Source organism: Mycteria americana, chromosome 2 (genome assembly GCF_035582795.1).
Source record: "Mycteria americana isolate JAX WOST 10 ecotype Jacksonville Zoo and Gardens chromosome 2, USCA_MyAme_1.0, whole genome shotgun sequence".
NCBI classification, from domain to species: domain Eukaryota; kingdom Metazoa; phylum Chordata; class Aves; order Ciconiiformes; family Ciconiidae; genus Mycteria; species Mycteria americana.
Window position 1 is genome coordinate 56,749,644 of NC_134366.1, and position 10,738 is coordinate 56,760,381.

At 48.0% G+C, this 10,738-nt stretch overlaps 1 protein-coding gene across 1 annotated transcript in view; it reads right to left on the reverse strand.

The window, feature by feature from the left end:
- The window catches only part of ITGA9 (integrin subunit alpha 9), a 225,956-nt gene extending 216,021 nt beyond the window's left edge, over window positions 1-9,935 (reverse strand). The window contains exons 1-2 of the mRNA XM_075493530.1: window positions 9,616-9,935; window positions 1,117-1,244 (exon numbers count right to left, since the gene is read on the reverse strand). Coding sequence (XP_075349645.1) covers window positions 1,117-1,244; window positions 9,616-9,788 — 301 coding nt within the window. The 5' untranslated portion in view covers window positions 9,789-9,935. The remainder of the gene's footprint in view (window positions 1-1,116; window positions 1,245-9,615) is intronic.
- Between the last annotated feature and the right edge of the window lie 803 nt (window positions 9,936-10,738).

The following is a 10,738-nucleotide window of genomic DNA, read 5'->3' on the forward strand; positions in this document are numbered from 1 at the left end:
AATCAGGGTGACGCTCTCACTCTTACTAGGCATCATACGTAGCAGAGGACAGACCCTGTCCCAAACAGCCAGCAGCTATTACAGCATGTCCACAGCTCTACTTGAATAAAACATCTAACTGAAGTGAATGGGAGAGATGCGAGATTGCCTGCAGAACTCATTTTCAAGAGTAATTTTTGCTTTGATTGCGATCTGGGGCACTTAAAAAATTGAGGCCTAAATCTTTAGTCTTGTCAGGAAGTATTCATGAATCCATGAGAGACAGTTTACGTTACAGTAGCAGGACAAATCAAACTTGGCCAAAACACTGTTTTAATACATGTAAGTTTCATAAAAATAAATTCTGCTTGACTCAGTCATGAGAAGATGAACTATACTAACGTGCCTTTTTTGCAGGCACAGAAAGCAATAACACACATGTCACCAAGAAAACCAAACTATTAAAAGGCTTCAATTTTCTCCATCAGAATCCAGCACAAGGTTTTAGATCAGAGCCTTAATTTAGGACTCCACCTTCCCCCGATTCAGACAGTACGTCAGAGAAACCAAAGCCGATCCTGATCACGTGCAATAGCGTACAATTATGGCTCTCACTGAGAAACTTATTTCCTTTAGCACATGAGGCAAACCCAAGGAATGATTTGCTGCATTACGAGGGAACCTACAGCTCACCACGATGCTAATAACACCGCACATCACGGGCCCACCACCTGAGGTCATCCCACGCACCCTTATTTCAGCACTGCCTGGAGGAGGCAGCAGGACTTCCAACCGCTCACGTGCCCACCGACATGCTGCAAAGTCACACTGAAGCAGGTGGAGAAAAGACAGCGGCTTAGGGTAAGCAGGGAAAAACCCACCTTTGCCTGGGTACTCGCTGGAGAGAGCAAGCAGGGCCACTGGGAGGACACCAGCACCAGGCGGGATGCTATTTCATAATGCTGAAGAGAATAGGACACCTTTGCTACCAGTGCTCAAAATCCATCAGGAGAGGCTGATGAATCCCTCTCAATGTCCTGGGGCCTCTTTGAAGCTGTCAGAAGGATTGCTAGCTATTTGGGGTATGGGGTTTTTTTGGCTCTCCTCTTCTTTCCCCCAAGCATCATAACTACCTACCTCGACCCATATCCAGTTCTGTGCATCTTCTGTCAGGATTGGTATGAACTCGACATTTAAACACTGCTCCTGGGGACTGAACAGAGGTGCTGTATTTAGATTCTGCCTTGGGAGCACCAACCAAGACCCTGGAAATCAAAAGCAAAGCAACAAGTGATTAATTTCAGGAGAAAATAAAAAAAATAATAATAAACAACAGCAAGGTTCACATTGCCAGAGCTTCCTCAGCAAAAGCACTTTCTCCAGCAACCTTGCAAAATGATGACTTTGACTCACAAACTGAAAACAACACACACAATAAAAGCATTTTTCCCCAGTGAAGCCACAAATACTTTAACAAGTTAAATGTCCATTAGGATTGTAACACACCCCTCACCCCCAAAAGCATTTAGGAAAGTATTAGGACAGACAACAGCAGCTGGATCCATTTTTCCTCAGTTTTAACCACATCACTATCAATCCAAGAACCCACAGGAGCTAATACACACACCCACAAGAGGATGAAATCTGAACCTGCATGCTTGCTAGCCAGCCAAAGATTAATAAGCTTGTTTAGAAAGTTGAGGCACCCCATTCTCAGAACACTTTATGGAACTAGAGCTTAAAAAAACAACAAGAAAAACACCCAACCAACAACACAGGAGCACATCTCTTCCACAATGCGTTACTATCAACCAACGTTTATCACTAAGGCCGTGAAGACTGTACCTAGGCTATTTATCCGACATGACAGCTAGTGTCTCTGGGGAGCACCAATACAGAAGCTCTGACCATAGCACTCCTTAATGTACCCTTGAAAGACGATGAGCACTTTTTAATCACTTGCTTTACAATCCAGTTAACTGTTTAACAAGCTGGCAGCTGCTCGTACCCTAAGAGATGCTTTTTGAGGAGGATTACAGGGGAAGCACAAGTATTAAGGGAGCCTTTTCACCGCCTCCTCATTAAAGGAACAATCTTTCTCACCTGGTTGTGAGTCCAGATCTAGGCACATGAGGGTGAGGAGGGAGGTTAAGCAGGAGGAAGGCAGCTCCAGGGAGGGCAGTGGGGAGCACCAGGTAGTTTAGTATCACTTCTGCCGATACCCTTGCACTGTGAGGCAGGGCAGAGCTTCTGCATGTAACAAAATCCCCACTGAAGTTAAGCCCAGGGCTGGAACTAAGGGTGACTGTCTCTAAAAGACTGAGCCTCCAGCACTCGCATGCGTGGAGCCAGCCTGCTGCTTGGAAGGCAGCAGCTGACCAAGGAGGCACTGTTCTTGGTTTACCCACTAAAGGGATAAAGAGCTACTAGCGCAAAGTCAGTCCGCATACACAGCCCACCCACAGCACAGATGGACAGCCCAGTGCAAGCCTCAAAATGGAAGCTTTCCCTGTTTTAAACAACTTCTCCTTCATCCTCTAATTTAAAGTTCCATCACCAACCACCACCCATCATCACTATCCCAGTAAACACAAGCAGACCCGAGGCGCAAGGCGTGCACATCCAGGGTCAACCTGAGCCACCTGGAAGAGCTGGTCCAGCATCAGAGCCTGGTCTATACCCAACAGCAGCACGTGTCCACTCCCTCCACACTTCCCTGGATGCGGGATGCAACAAAACTGTCCTGTGGCACTTGGAAATACATTTACAAAAAGAAGAGAAGCCTCTACACTAAGTGACCATTTTCGCCAAAGTTTCACGAGCTAAGCTCTATCATTTGGAGAAGTTTGATGGGGCTGCACTCTACAACGCACATCATGTTTTCACAAGTGAGAAGAATTAATGTCCAAAATACTTAAGTTGCTAAAACCTACAAAGCCTGCACACATTGGGGAGCGAGCGCAAAGGAGGCTGAAATAATAGCTCCAAATGGAAATCCCACTAGGCAGGCAGCAGGCAGAAAATCAAATGCCAATCATTTCACTTACACAGGCGATGAATGCATGTCATTCACTTATTGACATTCATGAGGTCTAACAAAAATAAATAAGGGGGGATATTACTGGCTTAAAGAGTTACGAGTTCAAATTGCAAATGGCAAGAAACTGTTTCTATGACCTGTTATAACAATAAGATAATGTAGGCCACATTGACCTCCAGTTTAAAAGAAGCTTTGCTCTAACCTAAGAAAAGTAAATATGATTACGTGCAGCAATTAGTGCACAAGATACCTTGGGTTGCAGAATGCAAGCTGGAGATGAAGGAGCCTAAATCACAAAGACTCTTCAGCTCTCTTTAAAAAGCTGAATGGGAAAAATTGCTAATTAACGATTTGAGTAGGCTACTGGCACAGATAATATTGCTGTCTTGAGCAAATATACCTTTCAAAAAGAAAACGTCTGTTGCCGTTTCTTCCTGTGGACTGAGCAGAAGGAAGCAGCCAGTAAAGGCAACTGGTGACATGTGCCAAAAGCAAATCTATTTTGGATTGTCCTGAATGTCTATACATTCAAATTTGATATTTCACCTACATCACACACTACGTCATCTTAGGATCTTGTCTCATTCCTTCACTCTTGCACCTAGACTCCAGCAGGTGAAACCTTTGCAGATGTCCTGTTCCGCCTGGCATGACCCATGCTCACCCATGCCCTGAGACGGTTACCTTCAGGGAAATGGGAGGTTTTCCATTGGTTCATATGCTTTTTAGTTGGTATTTGCCATATACCACTTACCTCAGTTTTATTCAAAGGTTTGAGACTGGAATATTTCCTTTGTCAAGCAGAGAGTCCTTTACTCTTTCATTAGTTTCTGTACGTAACAGCTTAACTGTTGGAAGAATATCACCTGTGTAACTGTCACGAGACTTTTCAGCAGACCTGGATAGAAGACTCATTTGCATCTGAATATTTTGGGACTCATCAAGCAAAACAAATGCCTGTTTTGCATCTCCCCTATGTATTAAAACACCTTTGAAATCTTTTGCAATTTCTGTGAAACAACGCTGCAACCAGAGAAGGTGTTTTTCTCTAGTACCATATCAAAACAGAAAACCATTTCAAAATAAAGCCTTAGAGTCTAATACAGTCTTCTTGCATTTCAGTGCTGTGGAGTCTTGCCTGGCATAAACAAGAAGATACATAAAGAGCCAGCAGAAGTACAACCCTGTCCTCTTGCTATTATCAGGCAACCTTCCAACATATTCCTATTAAACCAGCTCTGGTTTAAAATAGCCTAATTTTGTGGTACAGTTTTCCAGTGCTGCTATAGGACTACTTGGGTTGTCAGCAAGCAAGCACCAGCAGTTCACCAGCCTTTTTCCAAAAGGCTTATGATGTGGGCAAGTACTCTTTGCAGAGGTTATTGATGAGTGCAGGTTCTCACCACAACCATAATACTCTGCAGGAAGCCCCTAGGATATTTGTGAGTAGCTACATGAAGACACCTTGAAGGGGAAACTCATCAAGAGAAAGAGATTACTTTCTATGGAAGAGAACCAAGGGCAGTAGGAGTGAGGTCTGGGGCCATTTTAGGGTCACTTTTGCTTGACGTACACAGAAATCTGTAAGAATTAGCCGCATCCCACTGGCTCTGTGAACAAAGTATTGGGGTCTAAACCAACATGAGGAGCAGTAGGCAGGGAGGCCATTTAACCTTCTCTTCTTGCATTCATACTCGCATGATCAAAGATAAACAGTGTCATCTGTATGGAGACAGCTACACAGCTGCGTGGCCAGAAACCATGACATCGCAGGAGGCACAGCAGCCAATATTAATGGATGACGAGAAGCTTTCTTGGCCACAGGGAAATCCACACCTCCTTAAAAGTACTTTCTGCAAAACAGTAACTATCACTTCACTGGTGATTGACCCTCGGGACATACAGATTTGGAAATTAAGTGCTGCATTTAGCAGAAGGAACAGTGAACGAAAGTGTCGAGCTGACCGAAGGCATGGAGAGATGCCAAGCACATTAAGCATGAGCCTACAGCATGCCAGCAGAGATTAGGCAACCACAGCTCAAGGACTGGGGAGTGTAGGTACCTCACCTCCCTGCAATGTTAAGTGGCAGTGAAAAAAGTCTTTAAATATCCTCACATACCACAGCTGATTTCAAAAGCAGCACCAGAGGAGGCTGCACTACCAGTACATCCCAGTTGAGTTTCTTCTCATCAGAAAGGTCTCTGTCACTTGCTAAGCCCTCGAAATAAAAAAAAACAGTGGTTCATCCATTACGTGCAGAGCGAGAAGCAGGAAGGCTGTTATTTGGGCAGCAGATGGATGACCTGTGACAAACAACAGGAAGCCCAGGTTCCCCGAAATGCCATGGCAGCACCTGCATCGTTCATGCAACACAGCATCGTTAACACAATACCCACATTTCCACAGGGTCAGTTTGCTTCCGCATCTTCCTTCTGGTTGCACAAAAGTACATCATGCACTAATGACACATATCCATCAGCCTGAGGTGCAGAACAGCCTTCGTTATTTCAGCAGCAGCGCAATCCGATGAAGAGCAGGGCCAAAGGAATGAAGCAACAGCACAGAAACCAGACTCATTCCTTATTGTAAAACTCACAGCAGGATACCATGCAACTAAACTGACTCCATTACTTTTTCATGCCAGATCATGTTGCCAGAAAGGATAAAGTTGTTACCCTGGACTTGCTGAGGGATTTGGGGGTGTCAGCAAGAAGGGGGCATAGGGAAGGGAAAGGAGAGAGATAAAGTAACATCTTATTTAAAAAAAGAACGATCAGAGATGTCACATTATTAACATTTTTTATTGGGGAAAAAAATTGACATTTGTTTCTTTTTAAACTGTCTGAAGGAAAGCAGAGAAAGCAACATTCTTGGTCATTTTTTGTGTCTTTACTCCAAGCTTCAAAATTATATCCAGAGAACAGAAGCACTTCAGCTTGTCTCTGCTCCAAATGCAAGCAGCCACCTGGTTCCTTACTCGGCTGAAAATGGCAATGATGGGGAACTGGGTAAGCCTTTCAAGATTTACAGCCATAAAACCCACTTAAGGAAGGAAAAGGAGACATTGTCAGAAATACAATAACCTCAGCACATCTGTGATGACAAACTTTTTTTGAGACGAAAAATTGTGCAAAAACAACTCCTAAACGGAAGCATAGCTGCAATTAACTATTTCAGACAGGTCAAAGGCACTGACTTACTCCAGTATTGTAGTGAAGGCTGAATACCTATATTCCACTATGATTTCTGTGTCAAATCCTGTGTAGCAACCTGCCTGTTCACATTTATCTGACGTAATGTTTCAGACCAAATATCCCCCCCTTTCTTTCCTCCTGCAAGAATATTTAGTTCATATAAATCCCCAAGAATCACCAAAACCTGAATCGGATTACTGGAAACCTGAAGGCCTATGGTAGATAATATAGACTGGTGTCTTTGTGGTGTTGGAAAACAAACAGCTGAAACACTGAAGACCTGGCCATTACAGATACCATTTTAATATAAATCAGTGACTATACATATACACACACAGACATATATACATACACACACAGAGATATACACACACACATGTGCGCACACGTAAGTACACCTACACCAGCCCACAGACAAGCTACTGAGAATAACACTTCATCTAAGAAGCTCTCATGATCAGAAGTACATTGGGTGAATATCAGGCCCTCAGGCAATAAAGAGCAAGAAGCCCTGAACTATCATGACAACGCTTTCCAATGCTTGAGAGCACATTGACACATTAAATAATTTTAGATAGGCAGGAGCCCTACCAGCCTCAGATATGATCAATCACATTTTTGCAGGCTCACGGTCTAAAGTTAACTTAGCTTAACTACTGCCCGCTGTAGTGTATAGGCCAAACAGACATGGGAAAACTGAAATCATAACTCTTCTTTGGCTATATAAAAGCTACAAAGGTAAGAAGAAAACTGACACACAAAACCAAACAATAACCCTATGACTATTAAGAGGAGCTATATGCTACAGTGGGATGAATAGAAAACATTTTTACTACATATTCCTTATAACAGACTTCAGCCTTTCCCCAGAGTATCACATTTGAAACAGAAGGGGAAAAAAAAAAAAATTAAAAATCACCCAGTAAATCAGCAAGCCAGTTAAGGAAATAGCTCTACAGCTTGCACACAAAAGCTTCACACACAAAAACCTGACAAATCTGAAAAACGACATGAGTTCTACTACGCATTTCCCTCTGCACTCATCCAGTAAACTGGGACTGTATCTTGTATTTCAATAACCTGCAACTGGTAATCAGTTTAAACTTGAAATCAGAGACTTTATGCTCTAAAGGGATGTATAGTATATTATAGTATGGTAGAGCATAAATACGGTTTTAAAATAGTACTATATAATACTGGAAGCCTTTATGCCCAGTTGAAGTGGGCATAGCTAAGAGCACTGACAAGGGTTCAGCCCTTTGATGGTCTCAACGTCAAGGAAGATTGGCCAGATCTTTCAAGCTTTCCAGAAGAAATATGTTAAACGCTTAAAATTTATATTATGTTGCCGTATGCAAAAAAATGTGCTTGCACTCAGAATATGCCCATCCAGTACAGGGGATGGCATGTTCACAAAACTGGAAGAAGGCTGCAGAGCCTTTAAGAGCAGAGAGATTCATCGCTGTCCCTTGACCTCTAGGATGCATGCACACTTTAAGAGCACAACTGCACCCAGCAAACTAGAATCAAGGAGAGTGTAAAAAGCATATCTCCCAAACTTGTTATCCCAGCCTCTGTTGGGCACAGGATTTTGAAGCACCCCTGAAAACAAACTCCCTGGTTCCACAATGAAAAGAGGAGCTTTCCCATCAGTGGTGACAATCCCACCCTCATGATTTTTGACAGTGCTGATGCTGACCATATTAGGCTGCTGTTAACCCTTCTGGGTGTTAGGGCTAGCAATTTATTTATTCGAAAACACTTCACGATCTTAGATACTTTTTTTTTTCCTGGGTGCCATAGCCAAGGCTCTACGAAGAAGCTCCATTTTCAGAAAACTGGAGTTTGTACTTTCAAGCACCAGACTTCTTACAGACGCCTGCCTTCAGATGGATGCCCAACACTGCTAGTCCAGCATCGTTTCCAAACAAAGTGGGATATCGAGGAGACTCTCCTCCCTAGTCCACCTCCCCTTCCAAAAAAACCACACCAGCAGGTGCTACCTGAAGGTAATTCATGTTATAGACCAGAATGATAGACACCTACACAAGGAGCAACAAATTATATGTATCATTTTCATCCCACCATAGCCCACTAGATGAGCATTTCATTCAATTTGTGGTGAATACAAGTCGCTTTCAGCCTTTGCATCCTTTGTTGGTTCCTGCCCCAAGTTAAGCATTGCTTTAAACTGAGAGCTTTTCTTCTCCCCGAGCGCTTTTCCTCTATGAAGTCTTCTGATAAGTCCTTAAAAATGAACGCTCCGTGAAAGCCACTATGCAGAACAGCAGAGCACACAACTACTTGTGAAGTAAAGCGTGTGAAAGAAATTCATTTTTAAAGAACTGGACGCCGACATGAATACATTTATTTATATCACAGTGCACCACAGTTCCAACATCAACAGCTGAGTAATCGGGCCATATCTAAGTGTAAAAGATAAAGACACGCTTTGTGGACATTTATTGGCAGCAGTGGCTCCTACTCGCATTAGGAGTGCACCAGATGACATCAGCTAGGTCCAAGTAAGAGAAATCAGTTTTAATTCTAACAAAGAGCCTCTGACCCAGACAAGAGAGAGACAGACTACGCTCCAAGGCTCTTTTCACTCAATGGGAAAACGAAGCAGCTTGCCAGTTTGCATAATTTTTTGAGATGTAGACAAACTTTCTATCATCGTTCATTATCTGGTTTTTCTAAAAGTTACACAGACATTTCCTCTACAGTCCCTCAGGCCGAGAGCGGGCACACAGAGGAGACGAACGCCGCCTGATTTGGGAACGTCTCTCCGGTCACCGGAGGGATTTTCTCCCTCGCCCGGCGGGGCACGGGGAGATCAGCACCGCCAACGCCGAACGTACCGCTCCCGCTGCAGCTTACCGCTGCTAAAAATTTTTTCCCGTTTAACACGGCATGACCTATCATCTTTCATACCCCATGCGTTTTCTGTCAAGGAGAGGAGCTGCTAAATATTTCCCGCAAGGGAGCGGGGCCACGCAAAGCGCCCACCCGCCGGCCGAGGCACCGATGGCGCTTGAGGACAGCGAGTTCCCGGTGCCGGGCGCCGGTTGCCAGCCCGGGAAGGACACCCCCGTGTTAAAGCACCGCCCGGCGAGGGGGACCCCGGTTTACATCAGGGTGAACCCCCCGGGCAGAAGGGGCGCGGAGCCACGGCGCTGCCTCCACCGCACCCGCACGACGGGGCGGGAAGAGCCCCCGCAGCCGGGGCGGAGGCGCGCCCCGTCGCTGCCCGCCCTTGCGAGGGGGGCTCGGGTCCCGCTCCCCGGCTGCGGGAGAGGCGGCTGCCGCGGGGGATGCCCCGGCAGCGCTAGCCCCGCCGCCGCCCGCCCGCGCCCCGCGGCTTCACCGCCCCCGGGCGCGCAGGGTCCGGGCTACTCACCACCGCGTGCTGTCGTGGTAGTGCTGCAGCACCGAGTACCCGAAGAAGGAGCCGTTGGGGCCCTGGAAAACCACGGGGCGACCCACGTCCACGTTGTAGCAGCGCGCCAGGGCCGCCCACAGCAGCGCCCGCAGCGCCCACAGCACCCGCGCCCCGCGCCGCCGCGCCGGCATCCTGCGAGCCCCGGGGCAGCCGCCCGTCCCGGCGCCGCTGAGCGCTGAGCCCCGGCCCGCCGAGCCCGCGCTGCCCCCGGCGCCGACTCCCAGGCGGCGCGGCCGGGCGCGGCGCTTTTGTGCCCGCCCCGCGGCTCGGCTCGGCGCGGCCCGGCCCGGCCCCGCCGCGGCTCCGCTGCGCCCCGCGCCGCGACGCGCGGGGACTGCGCGCCCCGGCCGCGCCGCGCCGCTCCGCCCCGCGCCGCCGGCGCCCCCTGGCGGCCGCGGGCGGGACCCGCCGCGGCACCGGGCCGCGCCCCGCCGCGCCCCGCAGCAGCCGCCAGCCGGTAACGGCGGCCCCGCCGGGGGACGCGGCGGGCTCCTCCTCGCCCCGCGCCGGCCTCCGGCATCCCGGCTGCCAAGGGCTCCGTCCTCGCCTCTTCCACGCGGCTCCTCCCGCCGCGGCACCCGTGGGTGTCCCGCGAGGCCCCGCCGCCAGCCCTCGGCATCCCCCCCTTCCGCGAAACAGCGCTGCGGCTGTGGCTTAACCCCATTTTTCCACCTGCCCCCCGCTCTGGCGTGTCGCTCCAGTTCTGCCCGCGCCCGCACCGCTGGAGCGATGGCCGTCAGGGGCCTGGAGGGAGCGGGGGGAAGTCACAAAGCCGAGGGGCAGAAAGATGGTGGGGGACTCAGTCCTGCCTGCCGTCGGTCACTGGGGCCACCAGCCCTGCTTGAGCTGGGCACGTGGAGAGGAACGCTTCACGTCCAGGGGGACAGAAGAGGGGCCTGATTTGCGTCACGCTGAAATGAACGGGAGATTTTCCTGGGAAAAGGGAAGCGGTGAGGAGAGGCGGTGTCTTTTATCAGGGAAACAGGAATGAAAGTACTTTGGAAGAAAAGTCAGACCCGTGTTTTCCGGTGTAAGTCCTTCAGGTCTGAAAAAGAAGCGGCAACCTCCATGGCTAAGTAAA